This window comes from Thamnophis elegans, chromosome 6, assembly GCF_009769535.1.
Source record: "Thamnophis elegans isolate rThaEle1 chromosome 6, rThaEle1.pri, whole genome shotgun sequence".
Lineage (NCBI taxonomy): Eukaryota > Metazoa > Chordata > Lepidosauria > Squamata > Colubridae > Thamnophis > Thamnophis elegans.
In genome coordinates this window covers 582,186-603,151 of record NC_045546.1, presented here as the reverse complement: position 1 = coordinate 603,151, position 20,966 = coordinate 582,186, and the positions used below count along the sequence as shown (strand labels likewise).

The 20,966-nt window shown below is 54.9% G+C and overlaps 1 protein-coding gene across 3 annotated transcripts in view; it reads left to right on the top strand.

Annotated features, from left to right (window-relative positions):
• The window catches only part of STIM1 (stromal interaction molecule 1), a 62,719-nt gene that overhangs the window by 17,910 nt on the left and 23,843 nt on the right, over positions 1-20,966 (top strand). For all 3 annotated transcript variants that reach the window (XM_032219156.1, XM_032219157.1, XM_032219158.1), the window contains exon 2: positions 15,476-15,606. In XM_032219156.1, the coding sequence (XP_032075047.1) occupies positions 15,476-15,606 (131 nt within the window). The remainder of the gene's footprint in view (positions 1-15,475; positions 15,607-20,966) is intronic.

Below are 20,966 nucleotides of genomic sequence, written 5' to 3'. Positions count from 1 at the left end.
CACTGCTGAAGACCCAGCCGCAGGGAGGGAGAGCTTCATAGAAGATAGAATAACAGAGTTGGAAGGGACCTTGGAGGTCTTCTAGTCCAGCCCCCTGCTTGAGCAGGAGACCCTATAACCATCCAGGTCAAGTGGATGTCCAGCCTCTTCATGGACCACCTCCAATGATGGACTACCCACAATTTCTGGGGAGAAGCTGGTCCACAGAATAACAGAGTTGGAAGGGACCTTGGAGGTCTTCTAGTCCAGCCCCCTGCTGGGAGCAGGAGACCCTCTCCCATTTTCAGACAAGACTGACTGTCCAGCCTCTTGTTGAAAACCTCCAGCGTTGGAGCATTTACAGCTTCTTGTGGCAGGCTGTTCCACTGGTTAATTGTCCTCACTGTTAGGAAGTTTCTCCTTAATTCCAAGTTGCTTCTCTCCTTGGTTAGTTTCCATCCATTGCTTCTTGCCCTGCCTTCTGTTGCTTTGGAAAATAATTTGACCCCTTCTTCTTCTTTGGGGCAGCCAAATATTCAGATATTGGAAAACAGCTTATCATGTCACTTCTCTAGGCTAGACCCCCAGTTCCCTCAATTTCCTCCTCCTCCTCCTCCTCCTCCTCCTAATTCCTAAAAGGACCCAGTTTTGAGAGCGCTTTCCCCCCTGGCAAGGGGGCTAAACCACCATCCTTCTTGTTTATACACCCACTTTATGACTTTGCCTGTTTGGCCCTAACTGATTGTGGCTTTCCACAAGTGTGGCTCAGCACACTGCACATACCTGAGTGTGGAGTGCAAGAGTGAAGCCAGTTTGCACGAAACCCCAGAATTTCCCCCCCAAATCTCCCAGAGAGGGGAGACCTACGGGGGCCTCCCAGCCCAGAAACCCGAGGGGTCCAGGGCCCCCTCATTTCTTCTTCTCCAGCTGGGCGTTTCGAGACTGGCATCAGGCACAAGGCTGGTTGTGTGAGCCTGGCATATCCAGCACCCAGGCAGGGTGGGAAGAGGGCTGGGCAAAGCTGAAGGAGCCGTTGTTGAAGTTGCCACGGAGACGCTGCGTCCCCCCAGGCCACCCCAAAGGCAGGTGGGCTTCCTTGTTTTTTTCCCTTGAAGGCGTCTCGGTTCCCCTCCGGGAAGCTTCCCCAGTTGAGCCGTCATTGAGGATTTTTCTTTGCCTGGGCCCCAAGAAAGAGTGGCGGCTTCCTTCTCCCCTCGGGGGGCTCTTGGCCATCCTCCGGCCTCTTGGGCAAAACCTTTTTACCTTTTGGGCAGGCGAGGAAAAGGTTGGTCCCTTCTCCGGCTCCCCCCACACCCCCAAGTGGCTATTCAAATAAAAAATGAAAGAGAGATACAGGTAGGTAGGTAGATACAGATAGGGAAAGAGACAAATAAAAAGCAGAGAAACATATGAATGAGAGAGACATAAAGAGGGAGAGAGAGAAGTGTAAAATGAAGGTATAAAAACGTAGAGAAAGACAGATGGAGAGGAGAGCTGGGGAGGGAGAGAGAGAGAACTAGGGCAGTGTTTTTCAACCTTGTCAACTTGAAGTCCTGTGGACTTCAAGTTGACAAGGTTGAAAAACACTGAACTAGGGGAACGATAGACCAATGTTAGCCCAGGGTTCTCTGTAGAAACTCTGCTTTGTCATTCCCACAGGAAGAGAGCCGGTTGCTATTGTTAGGAATATATTAGAATATATGCTAATCCAGGAAACGAGCCCTCTTGCCTGGGCCAGCCCTTTCCCTTCGCCCTGGGGAAGGGACAGGGACACGTTCTTCGGGTTTCCATCCCAACAGACCAGCGAATAACATTGGCAAGGAAATGGGCTCTTTGGGGCAGGAAGCCTTTCCCGCAGGGAGGATCCCCAGCCAGCCAGAGGCCTCTGGATCTCTGCCCCCCCCCTACTGGGAGGGATCCTCGCATCTGCCTCTCGACTGCTCCTTTGGTGGGTCTGCTGCCCATCAGAAGGGACGCAACCGGGTGCCATCCACTCAGAGCCTCGTGCCAGGGGGAGCCCGCCCAGCCTCACGCTTTTCAATTCTAGCTTCCATCAATTAGGAACCAGCAACAAGGATGTTTCAAGGAGATTAGCAATAGCAATAGCAGTTAGACTTATATACCGCTTCACAGGGCTTTCAGCCCTCTCTAAGCGGTTTACAGAGTCAGCATATCGCCCCTAACAACAATCCGGGTCCTCATTTCACCCACCTCAGAAGGATGGAAGGCTGAGGGAAGGAGGAAAGAAGGGAGGGAGGAGGGAAGGAAGGAAGGAAGGAAGGAAGGAAGAGCAATAGCAGTTAGACTTATATACCGCTTCATAGGGCTTTCAGCCCTCTCTAAGTGGTTTACAGAGTCAGCATATCGCCCCCAACAACAATCCGGGTCCTCATTTCACCCACCTCGGAAGGATGGAAGTCGACCTTGAGCCGGTGAGATTAGAACTGCCGAACCGCAGATAACAGTCAGCTGAAGTGGCCTGCAGTGCTGCACCCTAACCACTGCGCCACCTCGGAGGAACAGTTGATGGAATCTGGTTTAATCACAAAGAAACACCAGGGGTGACATGATAGCAGCCTTCCAACATCTCAGGGGATGCCACAAAGACAGTGTGTGTGGGGGGGGTTGTCAAATTATTCTCCAGGGCATCTGAAGGCAGGACAACGGATGGAAACTCATCAAGGAGAGAAGCAACTTGGAATTAAGGAGAAAGTTCCTAATAGTGAGAACAGTTAACCAGTGGAACAGCTTGCCACCAGAAGTTGTGGTGCTCCAACACGGGAGGTCTTCAAGAAGAGACTGGACAACCATTTGTCTGAAATGGTATATACATTCTCTTGCTCGTGCAGGGAGATGGACTGGATGATCTCCAAGGTCCCTTTCAGCTGTATTCTGATGGATGGGGTTAGCCATGGGCATTGGTCAAGGACCTGAATATCGCTGGCTGGGGAATTCTGGGAGTTGAAGTCCAGACATCTTCCAGTTGACAAGGTTGAGAAATACTGTCCTAGACACTTCCCCATCTTCAAGTTGACAAGGTTGAGAAACACTGGTCTAAATCCTTGGGAAATCCTTCATTTGTGGTTCTCTGATGGAGGATTTTTGATCGTCCATGGCCAACCGTTCAGCTCAGTCTCGGGCATTTGAGTCGGGATGGTCTAAGGATGGTCCTGATCCCGGTGGGTCTTGGAGCAGAAGGCCTCGGGCCCAAGGATTCCACCACCGCTCTTCCGTACACAGGACGGGAGGAATTTCCTGACGGTGGGAGCAATCGAGCAGTGGAGCAAATTCCCCCCAGAAGTTGTGGAGGTTTTGAAGAAGAGACTGGGCAGCCATTTGACCAGGATGATTTGGGGAAATCCTCCTGCTTGAGTAGGAGGTCGGACTAGATGACCTCCAAGGCCCCTTCCAGCTCTTCTTAGTTCTGTTACTTCTGATTTACCCGTCTGAGTGTTTGGTGGACTGTATGGATGTCCCCTCATAGCCCCGGAGAGGGGAGGGGGGGGGGGGCTGGCCTGAGCGAGAGTCCCTTGGGGGAAGAGCTTGAATGGGGAAGGATTGTTTTTCCCCTTCGGATTCTGCCGGAGGCCTCCTGCTTCACTCGGCTTCCACAGCAACTCGCTGGCTGTGCCAAGGGCTGTCCGTCAGGGACTGATGGTGGGGCAGATAATCCCCAGGCCGGAGTGGAGTTGCTGCCAGAGCATTGAAGGGCGAAGCCAGAAGGAGGCTGGCCAGACCCTGGGCGGCAATTCCTGGATGCAATACAACAGAAGAAGAGGAAGAGGGAAGGGGGAGGGAGGAGGAGAGGAGGAGGAAGAGAGGAACAGGAGAAGGAATAGAAGAAGAAGGGGAGGAGGAAGGAAAAGGTGGAGAGAAGAAGAAGCAGGAAGAAGAGGCAGAGAATATGAAGAGGAGGAGGAGAAAAAGGAAGAGAGAAAAAGGGAAAGAAGAAGATGAAGAGGAGGGAGAAGAGGAAAAGGAGGAGGAGGAGGAACAGATAGGAAGGAGAAGGAGATGAGGAGGAGGAGGAGGGAGAAGGTGAGCTGGAAAAGAAGGAAGAGGAAGAGGAGGAGGAGGGAGAATTTGGGGTATGTGTTGTGTTTGTGTAAATATAGAGGAAGTTATGCAACCCTTTTAGAGCAGGGGATCATCCATTGGTGCCCCTTAATTGACTTGTTCCTGAGTACCGTCGGAGTAAAGGGGGCCGTAGGTTTCTCCTCCCCGTGTGGAAGGGCCGCTCCGTTCGTAGCCAAGGGGGCTGGTGGGATCCCCTCCGGCCGGCCGGCCGGCCCTCGCTCTCCATGCGCACTGAGAGGTACGTGGATCAAGAGGACACGGAGGTCCCCAATTATTACGGCCTCTCTCAAAAGTCGACCCAAGACGAGGCCTCGGTTGCTTCTCCCCAGAATATCAGCCGCTTGAAGCCTCGGCCGAAACTGGGCCTGGGGAGAAAGCCGGACTCTGCTTCCGTCTCCAGCCGAGAAACCCCTTTCCTTGTTCTGTGCAAACAGGACGAGATCCGAGGTGGTTTCGGTTGAATAATTCAGGAGCAGTGGACGTTTTTGATGCTGCTCTTAAGACGGCTCCTCACTACAGCCAGTCCTCGACTTATGACCGCAATCCAGCCTGAAGTTTATGTTGCCAAGCAAGAGGGCTGTTGGTGCCCCATTTTACAATCGTTCCTGTTGTTAAGTGAATCACTGCAGTTGCTAAGTGAGCCACAGGGTTGTTAAGTGAATCTGGCTTCCCCACTGATGCTTGCTTGTCAGAAGGTCGCAAAAGGGGTGGGGGGGGGACCGCTTGACCCCAGAGCCAAAGGCAGAGCTGGCGTAACTCTGGGTTTTCCTCCCTCCCTCCTGCCCTCACCTGCCCTCACCTGTCCCCTTCAACAAAGGACGGAGGCCTCTTGCTTCCCACCTGTCGGACAACTGGGCTGCCTCCGAGTCGGCTGCCCTGGTGGCTGGAAGGCCTGCAAAGGGCATTTTATTCATTTAGACGGCCGGCCGTTGGTCCGATAGGAGAAAGAGCTCCAGAGAAGGAGAGGGGAGCAGGAAGCCCAAGAACTGGACCTCTGCCCCCTCTTCCTTTGAGTCTCTAAGCCGCAATGCTTTACAGGCCCCGGAACAACCTTTTGTCTGAAATGGCATGGGATCTCCTGCTTGAGTTGGTCTAGACCAGTGTTTCTCAACCTTGGCCACTTGAAGATGTCCGGACTTCAACTCCCAGAATTCCCCAGCCAGCGAATGCTGGCTGGGGAATTCTGGGAGTTGAAGTCCGGACATCTTCAAGTGGCCAAGGTTGAGAAACACTGGTCTAGAAGACCTCCAGGGCCCCTTCCGGCCCTCTGCTTACCCCAGGAGGGAGAACCCAGCGGGTTTCAGCCCTTCTGGCAGACCGGACCCTGCCCCATTGCCCTGCTCCCTTCTCTGGGGTTCCTCCCTCCTGCCTTAGGAAGGGATTCTGGCCCAGTTCCCAGGAGGGTTTTTCCAGGACAGAGGCGGTGATGCCATTCAACTCTCAGGATTGAAGTCCGGTAGGCTTAAGGTGGCCAAGGTTGGAGACCCCTCCTCTAGACCACCCGTTTTTTTACTGCTTGATTTATGGCAGTGATGGAGGGGTGGTTGGGTGGGGAGACCCCCTTGCCAGGAAAAGAACCCCTCCAGCCCTCGGCCAGGACAGATGCAGGCTGCGTGACCTGGGTGGGCTCATCCCGGGGTCTGCATTGCTGGTTGCTAGGAGGCCAAATAAGCTCATTTGTTCTAATGGACAGTTGCCACCCAAGAGAAAAGGAAGCCCCTGGCCCAAATGGCTGCAGCGCCTCCTCGCCCTCCACGTTTGAACCTTCTTGGTCTTCCCCAAGGAATCGCTCAATCAGGATAGAGCTGGAAGGGGCCTTGGAGGTCTTCTAGGCTGACCCCGTGTCCAAGCAGGAGAACCCGCTCTCTTCTTTAGAACCTCCAGGGGTGGATCCCCCACAACCTCTGGAGGGGACCCTTCGGCTCAGTCCTTCTTCAGACAAATGGCTGTCCAGGCCCTTCTTGGGAACCTGGAGGGAGGATTTCCTCCGGGACTCCCAGCAGCTCCAAATCCCCTTCCGACTTCTGAATCCTGCCCTTCCTCGCTTTGGGTCTCTGACGCAGGGGCCGAAAGGACTTGTGGGGTGGGGGTGGGGGTGTGTAGCAGTGAAAAGCCAGAGAGGGTTCTCTGCTTCTCTGCTGGATGCCTTTTCTCTTTCCTCCACCTGTTTGTCTTGGAAGAGGTCCTGAGGCTTTGGTGCTGCAGATGAATTTCCTGGAATTAAGTCCGGAGGTTGTGCAGGAAGCTGCAGGAAGCAACCCCCCCCCCCAACCTTGCCTGATTCCCCCCCCCTCCACCAGCAGCTCCCCTTGGGTGAGAGGGAAGAGGTAGCCGGGTCCTTCCCCTCAGCCGTGGCCCCACACGGTCCCTCCCGGCTGCCTCCCCACCAGGGAATGTGGCTCACTAGAGGTTCCCCACCCGGGGGGGGGGGGGCAGAAGAAGCCCCCGGATATTGTTCTTCTCCTGGGCTGCGTTTCTAGGCTGCCCCTCCCCACACGGGGGGGGGGCACAGCCCAAAGAGAGGCCGGGGCTTGTGGGGCCAGAGGAAGCCTTTGCCCCCCATCCTGAGGCCGCCGAGGTGGCGCAGTGGTTAAATGCAGCACTGCAGGCCACTTCAGCTGACTGCCGTTCTGCAGTTCGGCGGTTCAAATCTCACTGGCTCAAGGTTGACTCAGCCTTCCATCCTTCCAAGGTGGGTGAAATGAGGACCCAGATTGTTGTTGGGGGCAATATGCTGACTCTGTAAACCGCTTAGAGAGGTCTGAAAGCCCTATGAAGCGGTATATAAGTCTAACTGCTACTGCTATTGCTATCTCCCACATGCCTCCGCTTTCGGCCCACGGCTGGGAGACGGGCAGGGGTCACGGGCCCGTCTTAAGGTTGCGGGCCTGGGAGAAGGCTGAGGACGGTGGGCAGAGAATTCTGGTTTATAAGGATAGGAATATTATAGGAATATTGTTTGCGAGATGCCCTGAATGTCTGAGAGGGAATGGGTGGCCCTATAAATCTGATTCATATAGACAGACAGATATGGATGGATGGATGGATGGATGGGTAGGTAGATGGATTAATGGATGGTTGGATGGATGAATGGATGGACAGATGGATGGGTGGATGGACAGATAGATGGATGGGTAGGTAGAGAGATGGATGGGTGGATGCATGGGTAGATAGACGGATGTACGGACAGATGGATGGATGGAAGGATGAATGGATGGGTAGATAGAGAGATGGATGGATGGGGGGTGGGGGAGAGAGGGAGTCGGCCATTCCTTGATTTCACTGCAACCCTTCGTGGTTTCCCAACCTTCCCAGTCCAGGTCCGATGGGAGCAGCCTTCCGCAGCTGGACGCTCTCCTCCTGGTGAATCGGAATAGGAGTTAATGGGACGCATCTGGAGGGAGCCTGTGTGGGAATGTTTACAGCTGCCAGAGTCAGAGGTCTCTCGCTTCTCACCAGGTTCCTTCAGGGCTGCCTGGGAATCTCCAAGCCAGGCTCTCCTGGAAGATGCCCAGGCGGGGATATCTGGAGCCCCCCAGCCAGGAAGGAGGCAGGAGAAGGTGGGCAGGTCTCGGCCCAGGGTTGCCCCAGTCGGGTCCCACCCAGCCGGTCTTCCTCGGACGATTCGGTCCTGAGAACAGACCCCGGGGCCTCCATCTGCCGTGCAGGAGCAGCAGAGCTGGGGGCTGGGCCTGGCCCAAGAAGGGCATCTCCGCTCTGCCACCAAAAGGGCCAGGCAATTCTCCCCGGAAGCAAACCAATGGCTGGCACAGCAACCTCACCATCGCTGGTGCCATTCAGCAGGGATGCTTGAGGGCCCCCCATGAAAGGGAATATTTGCAGCTCAGGGTGGAACTGAGGGGGCTCCTTGGTGCCCTCTGACCTGGGTTGGTTGGAGACAGACGTTTCGTGACCCAACTGGGGAACCTCATCAGTGCTGGAAGGGCTTTGTGGAGGAGAGGTGAAGGGAGAAGAGGAGGAGGAAGGACTGTGGGCTCCTTGGTGCCCTCTGACCTGGGTTGTTTGGAGACAGACGTTTCGTGACCCAACTAGGGAACGCCATCTGTGCTGGCGGGAGAGGGGCTCTCTCTCTCTCTTTATATGCAGTCCGTGAAGGGCAAGAAGGAGGGGCAGCCGCTTGGGAGGCAGAAGGGGGCTTTTTCCTTTCCGCTCTGCCCGGCTCGCCCATCTCAAAGCGGGCCCTGCCAGCCCAGCATCTGTGGCAGCCTGCCTTCCTCCTTGACCAGGGGCTGCGGTCACTTGGCTGCCCCGGCCGGTCCCTGTGGCGGCTGGAGTGATTCCCCAGGAGAGGGGGGGGCTGGGGGGGGCTCTGCTCGCTCTCGGCTGCCCATTTCCACCCCCTGCGTCTTCCTGCCCGTGTCAAGAGGGCCGCATAGCTTTGCCTTGCGCTATTAATAGACGGCCATAAATCTCCCAACAGACCCAGACTATAAATAAGGGAAGTTAGGAGTTTCTGGCCAGATTTCGCTCGGTTGGTGCCGCTGCGGAAGAGACGCGTCTCCCGGGATGAGCTTTGGGCTTGGCTGGCAAGAGGAAGAGGGCTGCCAGGAGGGAGAGTGGTTAGGGCAGTGGGGTAGAAGCCAGAAGATGGGGAGTTTAGGCATGGAAACAGTCTGGAGGACTTTGGTCTGGCCATGCTCAGTCCAACCCACCTCACAGGATTGTTGTTCTGGAGGAAAGAGAAAGAAAGGAGTTTTGGGTCTGATTGCTGCGCTGGGTTGTTTATAAAAGTAAGAAAAGAAAAGAAAGAAAAATAAGGAAAGGAAGGAAGAAAAGAAAGAAAAAGGAAGGAAGGAAGGAAGAAAAAGAATGGAAAGAAAAAGAGGAAGGGAGAAAAAGGAAGAATAGAAAGAAGGAAGGAAGAAAAAGAAAGAATAGAAAGAAAAAGGAAGGAAGAAAAAGAAAGAATAGAAAGAAGAAGGAAGGAAGGAAGAAAAAAGGAGGGAAAAGAAAATAAAGGAAAAGGAAGAAAGAATAGAAAGAAAAAGGAAGAATAGAAAGAAAAAGGAAGGAAGAAAAAGAAAGAATAGAAAGAAAAAGGAAGGAAGAAAAAGGAAGAATAGAAAGAAAAAGGAAGGAAGAAAAAGAATAGAAAGAAAAAGGAAGGAAGGAAGACAAAAAGGAAGAATAGAAAGAAAAAGGAAGGAAGAAAAAGGAAGAATAGAAAGAAAAAGGAAGGAAGAGAAAAAGAAAGAATAGAAAGAAGGAAGGAAGGAAGAAAAAAGGAGGGAAAAGAAAATAAAGGAAAAGGAAGAAAGAATAGAAAGAATAGAAAGAAAAAGGGTCCCTCTTGATGCTGCTGGGACCCCCCCCCAATGCAAAGGGGGGGGAGGATTTCTGGGTTAAGGGGGGGGTGGGGGGGGGGCGGCCAAGCCTTGAGGAAAGATTCAAGCTCAGCCATCCCAGGAATGCAGCTCCACAAACTTCGGGGCTGGACCGTGTTTCTCTTAGCGCCGCCCTCCCCTTCTCCTGCTCGCCACAGTCTGAAGCAGCGGGGATGCCACGCTCTCTCCCCTCCAGTGGTGCTCAGGTCCGGCCTCATCGCAGGTGGCTTTTTGGGGGGGGGGAATCCCAATGTTCAGGCTCCCTGTTCTTGGCCGCTCTCTTCGTCCCTCCTGGCGGGGCAGGTAATTGGAGGGTCCTTGACTTACAACTGTCCATTTAGTACTTGAGAGACCACCTGCTGCCAATTACCTCCCAAAGACCCATTAGATCACACAGGGTTGGCCTCCTCCGGGTCCCGTCCACCAGCCAATGCCACCTGGCTACTACCCGGGGGAGGGCCTTCTCTGTGGCAGCTCCGGCCCTCTGGAACGAACTCCCCACGGAGATCCGGACCCTCACCTCTCTCCAGGCCTTCCGGAAAGCCGTCAAAACCTGGCTGTGCCGGCAGGCCTGGGGGTGATGAGTTCCCCTCCCCTCTCGACCTGTGTGGCCGTATGACTCTTGTGTATTTTAATTACATGTATTGTGTTTGTATCCCCTTTTCCCCTTTTGAGTTGTTCGCCGCCCTGAGTCCCTCCCGGAGAATCTTCATCTTAGAGAGAGCCTGCCGCACAACCCCCCCCCCCCCACGGTCACATGATTTCTATCACTTCAGACTGATCTAAGCAGCAAATCCCGGAAGTCCTCTTTCATCCCCCCCCTCTTCCCCCCCCCCCCCCGTGCAAGAAGTGGTTTCCAGGTAGGAAGACAACTGGATCCATTGTTTTGCCCGGTTGAGCCGGTTCCTTGGCCCCCCCCCCCCCCCCTCTGCCAGCCCCACCAGCTCTGGAGGGGAGGATCTCTGCTCTTCACTGTCTTCTTTGCAAAAGGGTTTCGTGCTTTTGAATTCCGGCGTAGGCTGTGCCTGCTAGGAGGGGTTGACTCACAAAAGGGTTTTTTTTTTTTAAATTCTTATTTTTCCCCTGCTGTGATTCCCCCCCCCCTCACCCACCCACGCCTCCCTCCCATGTGGGGCTGCAAAAGGGCCTTTTTTGTGTTCTCGTGTGCCCAGTCATTTTGCAAGGCCTTCCGATCCCCCTCCCTCGTGCTCTCCCCGGGGGCTCCCAGCTTCTGCCCCCAAAGGGGCTTTTTCAGAAGGCAACTGGACTGTTTTTCCTTGAAGACATTTCACTTCTCCTCCAGGAAGCTTCTTCAGTTCTGGCTGAACGGTGGAGGGCGGGAGGATTTTTTTTTTAAATTTTTTAAATTGCTTTTTTATCATCCCCTAGATCCATCTTATCTTACAACGGTCCTACTTCTTCTTCCCTCCCTCCCTCTTTCCTTCCCTCCCTCCTTCTCTCCTACTCCCCTTCCTTCCCTCCCTCCTTTCCCTTCCCTCCTTCTCTCCTTCCCTCCTTCCTTCCTTCCTTCCCTCCTTTTTTTTCTCCTTCTCTCCTTCCTTTCCCCCTTCTTTTCCTCCTTCCTTCCCCCTTCCTTCTCTCCTACATTCCCTCCTTCCTTCCCTCCTTCCTTCTCTCCTTCCTTCCCTGGCGGGAGGATTTATACACCTTGCAGCCCTCTGGTCCCTCTGGGAGTCCTTGAGATGGGTGTGGAGCCGCCTTGGCTAAACCTCCAAGCGGCCCCCAGGGCTTTCAGAGACAGCGCTAACCCCCAGGTGACCGCGAGGAATATAAATCCTTCCACCATTCAGTTGAAACCGAAGAAGCTTCTTGGACGAGGCGAAACCTCTTCGAGGGAAAACCAAGTCCGGTGGCCTCTTGAAAAAGCCCCCTTGGATGGCCGAGAGCCTCCGTAGACATTTAAGGCTTGTGGGCTTCAACCGTTGGGAGTTTATAAGTCTTAAAGTTGCCACGGTTGGAGAGCCTCAATTAAGAACACGAGAGCGTGACGGGGCCCGAGGGATGCCTTTGGAGGACTCGTACGCTTGGAGTAGGGAGCGAGGAGCTCCGTTCTCCTGTGGCTTTCCCTCCACCAGTATTTTGGGCCGGTGTTTGGAGAGGATTCAGAAGGCAGGGTCCAGGAGAGGCTCTCGCGGAGATACGTAAAGTTATGGAAAGGCAGCGAAGCCTATAAAAAAGAGGAGGAGACTCTAGAACAGTGTTTGTCAACCTTGATGACTTTAAGTCCTGTGGACTTCAACTCCCAGAATCCCCCAGCCAGCATAGATGGATCCGAATAGAGTGGTCTTCTGCTCCAGCCTCCACCCCCAAGCAGGAAAGACCATTAGAGAGAAGCCACCTACAGCAATGGTTCCCAAACTTGGCAACTTTAAGACTTGTTGGACTTCAACTCCCAGAATTCTCCAGCCAGCTCTGCTGGCTGGAGAATTCTGGGAGTTGAAGTCCACAAGTCTTAAAGTTGCCAAGTTTGGGAACCACTGGCCTACAGAACCAAGGAGGGATTTCCTGACATCCCACGGGACAGAGGCTGCCTTTGGAAGTTGTGGGAGCCTCATCCCTGGAGGCCTTCAAGAAGAGGTTGGGCAACCGAGTGGTGTAGGGTCTTGCCTGAGGAGGGGGTTGGACTAGAAGACCTCCAAGGTCCCTTCCAGCTCTGTCTGTCTACTCTGTTCTAAATGGGTCGCCCAACCTCTTCTGGAAAATCTCCTGGGACGGAGAACTCGCAGCTTTTGGACTCCAAGCCATTCCACCGGTCGCTTCTCAGGACGTTTCTCCTTCGTTCCAGGTGGCTCCTAATTTCCACCTGCTGCTTCTTGTCCTGCCTCAGGTGCTTTGGAGAATAGGTGGATCCCCCCCCCCCTCTCTTCTCTCTGGCAGCCCTTCATACACTGGAAGGCTGCTATCCTGCCACCCCTGGTCCTTCTTTCCCTTCAACAGGACCTCCCCAATCCCCCCAACCGTTCTTTGTATGTTGTAAGCGCCACCTGCAAAAAACAGCACTTCACTGTCCTGGGAAGACACGCTCCCCGTGACGCCTGCTGCTGTTGCGGAGGGAGAGCCAGGTGTTTGAGTCCTACGCGTGCCAGAAGAAGGGGGCCGGGGAACAACTGCAAAGTAGGAATGTCGGTGTCTGAAGTGTGGCCGTGCCCCTCCTTCGGCCGGATGGTTCCCACAGGGCTGCCTCAGCCAGTGGGGGCACTTGAGGCTTTCCCAGGAAGCGCCCTTCCTTTGTGCCCCTTCCTGATAACGCCTGGCTTCGCTCCAGCGGTCTCTGACGTTGGCATGGTGCACGCTGAGCGAGGCTGGCATTTTCCCTCTAGGAGAACACGGAGGCAGCTCTGTGCCTGCTTTGGCTGGCCTCGCCCCTGCCCCTCCCCCCCGGCCTCTGCCGTCATCCCTCCCAGCCCAGCCCTCCTGCGGGAGACGCAAAGGAATTCGGGGAGGGGGGCTGAGAGGCTGCCTCCTGGAGCAGCTGTACGTCTTTATGGGCGCGTAATGCAAATGGAGACGCTGAGGCTCAGTTGTTTCTCTCTGGCGCCAGAGCGGCATTTTTAACTTGGCCTCTGGAGGAGCATAGGATCCTGGGGCTGGAAGGGAACTTGGAGGTCTTCTAGCCAACCCTCTGCTCAAGGCAGGAGGCCTCATTCCAGCCCAGTCAAAGGGTGGCCCAATCTCTTCTTCAAAACCTCTAGTGCTGGGGAGCACCACAACTTTCTGGAGGCAGGCAGTTCCCCGGGTTAATTGTCCTCCCTGTTAGGAAGCTTCTCCTTAATTCTTCTCTCCTTGATCAGTTTCTATCTGTTGCTTCTTGTCCTGCCTTCAATCCACCCACCCATCCACCCATCCATCCATCCATCCAAATAAAGCTGGAGGGGACCTTGGAGGTCATCTAGTCCAGCCCCCTGCCCAAGCACCGTTCCAGACAAACGGCTGTCCAGACTCTTCTTCAAACCCCCCAGTAATGGAGCAGCCACGACTTCTGGAGGCAACTTCTGTTCCGCGGGTTAATTGTCCTCCCTGTCAGGAAGCTTCTCCTCAATTCCAGCTTGCTTCTCTCCTGGATTAGTTTCCCTCCATTGCTTCTTGTCCTACACCCTGAGGTGTTTTGGAGAAGAGGCGGGCCTTCTCGCCCTCGGATCCTGGGAGGGGGCTGTCGGGTCACCCCTGGTCCTTCCCTTCGTTAGACTCGACCTACCCGATTCCTGCAACTCTTCTTCAAAGGGTTTGTCCCCCGGAGCAGAGTTCCCCAAAGTTTCCGGCTCTGCGGACCGGGGGTGGGGGTGGTTCTGCATGAGTGTCCAGCTAGTGTGAGTGTGTGCAGCTCTTATTTGTGTCAGTGGCTTGCACGCACACCTGCAGCTCAAGTGGAGTAGGTGTGTGCTAAGCCAAGGGAGGGTGTGGGGGGGGGATTCCCTGCTCGCTGGCCATTTCCGCAGCCCCGTTGCACAGCCCTCACCTTGGGGAGCCCCAGGCCCTTGGCAGTAAGGCAGGGGTGTCCAGACGTGGGGACTTTGAGACTTGTGGACTTCAACTCCCAGAATTCCCCAGCCAGCAGAGAGCCGGGAGGCTTCGACTGGAGGGAGACCCCAAGGGCCCTGGAAAAGGGGCTCCTGGCCTCACGGGACCTGAATTCAGACGCCGCGGTCTCCCAGGGTCACTCGATCCCCTCTTGCAACCTTCTGACCAGCAAAGCCAATGGGGAAGCCGGATTCACTTAGCGACCGTGTGACTAATTTAATGAAGTGCAGTCATTCGCGTAACAACCGTGGCCAGAAAGGTCGTAAAAAATGGGGCAAACCCCACCGGACCACCGTTTCGCTGAGCAACGTGAACCTTGGGCTCCGTGGGGGGTCGCAAGGGGGGGGGAGTCGCTGCGTAGGGCATGGACTGGCCTACTCCAACCAAGCAGGTGGCAGAAGTGACGGCGGGAGGAGGGTGGTACTTCCAGGCTTGGCAAGAGGGAGCCAATGTCGGCTGGAGGGAGCCTGGCGAGGGCTGTGGTGGGGGCGGGCGAGGGCATCCAGTGGCGAGCGGCTTCTGCAGTTTCAGGAGAACCAGCCGCCTGCAGCTGCCCTGCCCACACTTCCCCCCTCCCTCCCCCCCCCGGCTCTTCCGAGCGTGCCCAGGGTGACTCAGCCGGCTGAGCCGGTCTTCCGCTGGCACCTGTGCGCACATGGGGGGGGGGGTGCAGGAGGTGGGCGGCCTTCGCAGCCTCTGACTCATCTGGGCGCTTTTGGCTTTGCACACTTGGCTGGCAGAGCCCGTCTTGCTCTCTTGCTCTGGGGTGGAGCGGGGGGGGGGCATTGCAGGGCCCCAGATTGAAGCCCTGCCAGCTGCCGGTCTGTGTGCTTGAGTTGGGGAGAAAATGGGGGTCTTCTGAAACCCGAGAAGAGGGGAGGGGGGGTCCTTGCTGGGCTGCTCAGATTCCCTCCAGGCAGCCGCTGGGCTGGAAAGGCGTCCCACAAAGTGCCCCCTCTGTGAGATTTAAGTGCAGGGAGTCCTCGACTTACGACCACAGTGGGGCCCAAAATTTCTGTTGTTAAGTGAGACGATTGTTAAGTGTTTTGTTACATTTAATGACCTGTCCGGCCACAGTTGTTAAGCGAATCACTGCAGTTGATAAGTTAGTAAGTTACAAAGGAACTGTGACTTACGACCATTTTCACACGACGGTTGCCACATTCCCAGGGTCACCTGATCAAAATTCAGACGCCAGGCAACTGACTCTTATTTATGACGGCCGCCATGTCCTGGGGCCTTGTGATCCCCTTTTGCGACCCTCTGACCAGCAATGTCAATGGGGAAGCCGGATTCACTTAACAGCCGTGTTACTCGCTTAACAACTGCAGTGATTCACTTAACAAATGTGGCAAGAAAGGTTGCAAAGTGAGGCCGAGCTCCCTTAACAACTGTCTCACTTAGCAACATAAATTTTGGACTCAGTTGTGGTTGCAACTTGAAGGCTACATGTACAAATAAAATACTATTAAAAATACGAATACCTGAGGCTTCCCGGGTGTTTCTAACTCTCCCCCTCTCCCCCCCCCCTCCAGAGTTCTGCCACATCGACCGGCCCCTGTGCCACAATGAGGACGAGCAGCTTAGCTTCGAAGCCGTGCGCAGCATCCACAAGCAGATGGACGACGATGCCAATGGCAATGTGGACGTGGAGGAGAGCGACGAGGTGAGGCTCCCGGGGGGGCCCTTGGCAGCCTCTGGGCTGCGCCCCCTTCCTTCCCCGCTCGCTTGGCGGGTTTCCCCCCTTTCAGCTGACCCAGAGTTAGGTGGGGGCTTGTGATCAGCAGGGTCTGGGGGGCTTCTGGGACAAGGGACCAGGCCACTTCACTGCCACCCTCCTCCTCATCCTGACTCCCAGGACCCTCCTGCCCACCACCTTCTACGTCACACCTTCTCCCCCCCCCCCCCCCCACTCAGATCAGCAATCGACAGCACCCGTGGAAGGGAAGAGCCTCCCGGGACCCTCCAGAACAAGGCGGGACAGAAAGTAGAGCAGAGTAGACTAACAGAACAGAACAGAACAGAATAGAATAGAACAGAATAGAGAATAAATAGAGAATGGAACTAGAATTCATTCTGGGCCAAGTGTGACGGGACACACAAGGAATCCGTCTCCAGAAGCTCACGGTGTACCTATAAAGAGCAAGTAAAATGGGTCACGGATCATAAATCATGGTTACAATCATTAATCTTAAGTTACAAACAACAACTGATGAATCATAAAATGCCAATAGGAGGAGAGAGCAGGGGAGACGGGGAAAGGGGGCAAGTGAGGAGATGCTTTGGGAATGAAGGGGTCAGCAGAGCGATGACACGGAGGAGGCCGGTGGTTTTGGCCAGCAGGGCCTTAGAGGGGGGGGGTCCACAGGGGGAGAAGCTGAAACAGTTTCTGTCCAGGACCTGAGGGCTCTGCAGATATTTTCTCGGCCCTCTTTCTGGATCGTTCACTGAACGGAGGAAGGAAGGAAGGCCGGTTGCAATGATTTCTCTGGCTGACGTCTGTGCCTGCCCTCTTTGGTTGCCATTTTTATGGATTCCTCCTGATTTCAGAATCTTGAAAATGGGGATCCTGGGGAATCTCTGCATTCCCAGCCGGGGCTGGTGCTTGGCCTGGCCTGCTCCGTTCTCCCCATGGAAAGCGTTGACCTCTCTAAGCCGCCGGACAATCCCCTTCCGCCTGCCACTTGCTGCCTCCCCTCTCCGGCAGTGGTGGGTTGCAGGCGGTGCTCCCTGGTACGGGCGCACCGGAGCCTGCCCGAAGCACCGGCTACCGTTCTCCGGAAGGCCCATCCGCCTGCCCGTGCCCCTTACCTGTCATTTAAAGCCTTTGGTGCTTCCGCACACGCGCATGGCACATACAGCCCCTGGGCGACGCTCCACCGAGCAGCTGCAGCGTTGCAGAGGCTTGGGGAAACGTCGCTGGCAGGTACGGCGCATGTGCATGCCTCCCGCCAGGCCCGTTCCAACCGTACCAGTTGGAACGGGATCCGGAACCCACCATGGCTCTCCGGAAGTTGCAATTCAGCGTCACTTTCCATCCAACGGCCGCCCTCCCTCCCTCGGAGGGGAGAGCAGGAAAGCATCTCCCTCTGGAAGAGCCCAAGTCCTTCATGCTCAGTTCCTCACCCTCTTCACGTCTTCAGAAAGTGTTTCTGGGCAGATTCATGCTACCTTACCTCACAGCATGGAGCCACCTTTCATGCCTCAATATGGTTTCCCACACTGGAAGTTTTCAAGAAGAGATCATTTGTCCGAAATTGCATGGATTTGGACTAGATGACCTCCAAGGTCCCCTTCCAACTCTGCACTGCAACCTTAGGGCTGTTCCTTCCAGCCTTCCCTCCCTTTCATTTCACCCCAAGTGGCTTTTTTTCCATTGCTTTTAATTTTAATACATTCCACTCCACTGGAAATTCTTTCTTTATCCCTCTTCACCCATTTCTAAAACAATCGTTGCTTCCATCAAAGTTGCCCCCTTTTTTTTTTGCATGGAATGCAAAGCAGGGCAAACCGGAGGAGCCCTTTTCAACCCTTGAAGATGGCCGGGATTTGGTTCCCAGCGTGGCTGCCTGGGGGAATTCTGGGGGTTGAAGTCCACACGTCTTAAAAGTTGCAAAAGTGGAGAGAGGATCCCATCTATTCAGCCTGGGTCCAGTGCTGAAGGTTTCACGTAGGTGAACAGGAGCAGGAGATCAATTGTAAAGAATACTTGTAGCTCAGGATTGAACTGTGAGCATCTTTGGTCTTCTCTGAGCTGGATGGTTTTCTTGCAGGCGTCTCAGGACCCACCTAGAGAACGTCATCAGTGCTAGAAGGGAGTGGAGTTTGCAGAGGGGAGGAAGGAGAAGAGGAGGAGGAGGAGGAGGAGGATGATTCAGATTTAATTTATTTGTATGCCGCCCTTCTCCGGGAGGGACTCAGGGCAGCGAACAACTCAAAAGGGGAAAAGGGATACAAACACAATGCACGTAATTAAAATACACAAGAGTCATACAGCCATACAGGTCGAGAGGGGAAGGGAACTCATCACCCCCAGGCCTGCCGGCAAAGCCAGGTTTTGACGGCTTTCTGGAAGGCCTGGAGAGAGGTGAGGGTCCGAATATCCGCGGGGAGTTCATTCCAAAGGGCCGGAGCTGCCACAGAGAAGGCCCTCCCCCGGGTGGTAGCCAGGTGGCATTGGCTGGTGGACAGAACCCGTAGGTGGCCGACCCTGTGAGATCTAATGGGTCTGTGGGAGGTGATTGGCAGCAGGCGGTCTCTCAAGTACCCAGGTCCAATACCCAGGAGGACCGTGGGGTCCTTGGTGTTCTCTGAGCTGGGCTGTTTTCTTGCAGACGCTTCATGGCCCAACTGGGGAGCATCATCGATGACAGAGAGGAGGAAAGCTTGTGGGTCTGGAAAGAAGAAAACTTGCCAGGGGAAGAAAAGGCCCACCGGGACCCTTGGAAGGGGCAGGGCAGAGCAGAGGGTCAAGAGCGGGCAGGGCCTGGGAGAATGGCCCCTAAGAGCAGCTCAGCAAAGGGAGGTTTTGATTTCGTTTTTGGGGGACGTGATGAAACTCCCTGGTGCCAATCCCCTGGATGCTTCCCTTTCGAATTGGCGCCCTGAATACAGCAGGGAGGCCTGGGGGCTTAAATGGACTCCCCCCCCCACTCCGGGGTCTATGTTTAGGTTCCGCTCCCTTGGCTGAAGCCTTGGCTGAGGGCCCTGCCCCTCCTCCTCCTCCTCCTCCCAGGTGCGTCAGTCAGCGGCGGCTGCCTCTAAACCTGCCCTTCCGGTTCTGGCCTGGCATCTCATGGCAACCAGCCCCTGCCTGCCTGCCTACCTGCTGGGGCTTGTGTCCCCCCCTCCTCTTCTTCCCAGCCCCTCCCTGAGTGGCCGGAGGGCAGCTTCCCCGGGGAAGGCCTTCTCTTGGGCAGGGCTGAGCTGGCTGTTGATGGACGTGCAGCCCCCTGAGTCTTTTGGGGGTGCCTAGAGTACGATCCAGGCCTTTGAGAGGGGGCTGGGCGGCCCTTTGTCCAAAAGGGTAGAGCAGTGTTTCTCAACCTTGGCAACTTGAAGATGTCCGGACTTCAACTCCCAGAATTCCCCAGCCAGCGAATGCTGGCTGGGGAACTCTGGGAGTTGAAGTCCGGACATCTTCAAGTTGACAAGGTTGAGAAACACTGTCCTAACCACTGCTGGGGAATTCTGGGAGTTGAAGTCCGGGCATCTTCAAGTTGCCAAGGTTGAGAAACACTGGGGTAGAGGGTCTCTTGCTTGAGTGGGGGCACGGGGGGGTGGGAAGGAGGGGGACTCCTTGGATGAGAAGCGGAAGGTTTCCAAAAGAAACCAAAAGCCAAGAAAACCCCACTTGTCTTTTTTTTTGGGGGGGAAAGCCCCTTCGGGGATGGCTCAGCCTCTCCTTGGGGGTTCCAAACGAGCCCACCGGCTGGCTGGCAAAAAGGACTCCCTCATCCATGGTGCACAGAGCTTTCTCGGTGGGAGGGAAGAAGGCCGGCAGGACGGGGTTAATTCCACCCTGCTGGGGCTTGAATGGCAGGTGGGGGTGAGGGCAGGTGGCCCCCCCCAACAGAGACAAGGGCAAAGCAGGCAGGGAGGAGGAGGAGGAGGCGAGGCCTTCAGCCGCTGGCATGAGAGCCTGGCTGGGGAGAGGCCAGTCCGCCTTCCTTGCTGGCCTGGCAAGAGGGGAGCCGGACTGCCTCCCCTCCCTCCCTCCCTCTTGCCTGGAACCATAGCAATAGCAGCTAGACTTATATACCGCTTCATAGGGCTTTCAGCCCTCTCTAAGCGGTTTACAGAGCCAGCATATTGCCCCCAACAACAATCCGGGTCCTCATTTCACCCACCTCGGAAGGATGGAAGGCTGAGCCAACCTTGAGCCGGTGAGATTTGAACCGCTGAACTGCAGAACTAGCAGTCAGCTGAAGTAGCCTGCAGTACTGCACTCTAACCACTGCACCATCTCGGCTCATAGATAGATAGATAGATAGATAGATAGATAGATAGATAGATAGATAGATAGATAGATAGATAGATAGATAGATAGATAGATAGATAGATAGATAGATGATAGATAGATAGATAGATAGATAGATAGATAGATAGCAATAGCAATAGCAGTTAGACTTATATCCTGCTTCATAGGGCTTTCAGCCCTCTCTAAGCGGTTTACAGAGTCAGCATATCGCCCCCCCAACAACAATCCGGGTCCTCATTTCACCCACCTCGGAAGGATGGAAGGCTGAGTCAACCCTGAGCCGGTGAGATTTGAACCGCTGAACTGCAGAACTAGCAGTCAGCTGAAGTAGCCTGCAGTACTGCACTCTAACCACTGCACCATCTCGGCTCATAGATAGATAGATAGATAGATAGATAGATAGATAGATAGATAGATAGATAGATAGATAGATAGATAGATAGATAGATAGATAGATAGATAGATAGATAGATAGATGATAGATAGATAGATAGATAGATAGATAGATAGATAGATAGATAGATAGATAGCAATAGCAATAGCAGTTAGACTTATATCCTGCTTCATAGCGCTTTCAGCCCTCTCTAAGCGGTTTACAGAGTCAGCATATCGCCCCCAACAACAATCTGGGTCCTCATTTCACCCACCTCGGAAGGATGGAAGGCTGAGTCAACCCTGAGCCGGTGAGATTTGAACCGCTGAACTGCAGATAACAGTCAGCTGAAGTAGCCTGCAGTGCTGCACTCTAACCACTGCACCACCTCGGCTCATGATGGGGATCATTTCTTTGCATCCAGTCTCGGCTCTCCTGATTATTCCGGAAGTGCCCCAGGTGAGCTGGGCGTCCTCCTTGCCTCGGCCGTGAATGGCGTTGGAGCCCAGCCTGGAGCCCGAGGGCCCCGTGGAGGGGGACTCTCCCAGCCTGGCTCCAGAAGGTCTCCGGGCCTCTCTTGGGCCAGGAGCTGCTTCTGACCTGGCCTAGAAAGAGCTGGGAGGGAGCCGGATGGGGCTCTGGGTTCTGGTTCCCTTCTCTGGGAGGGGAGGCC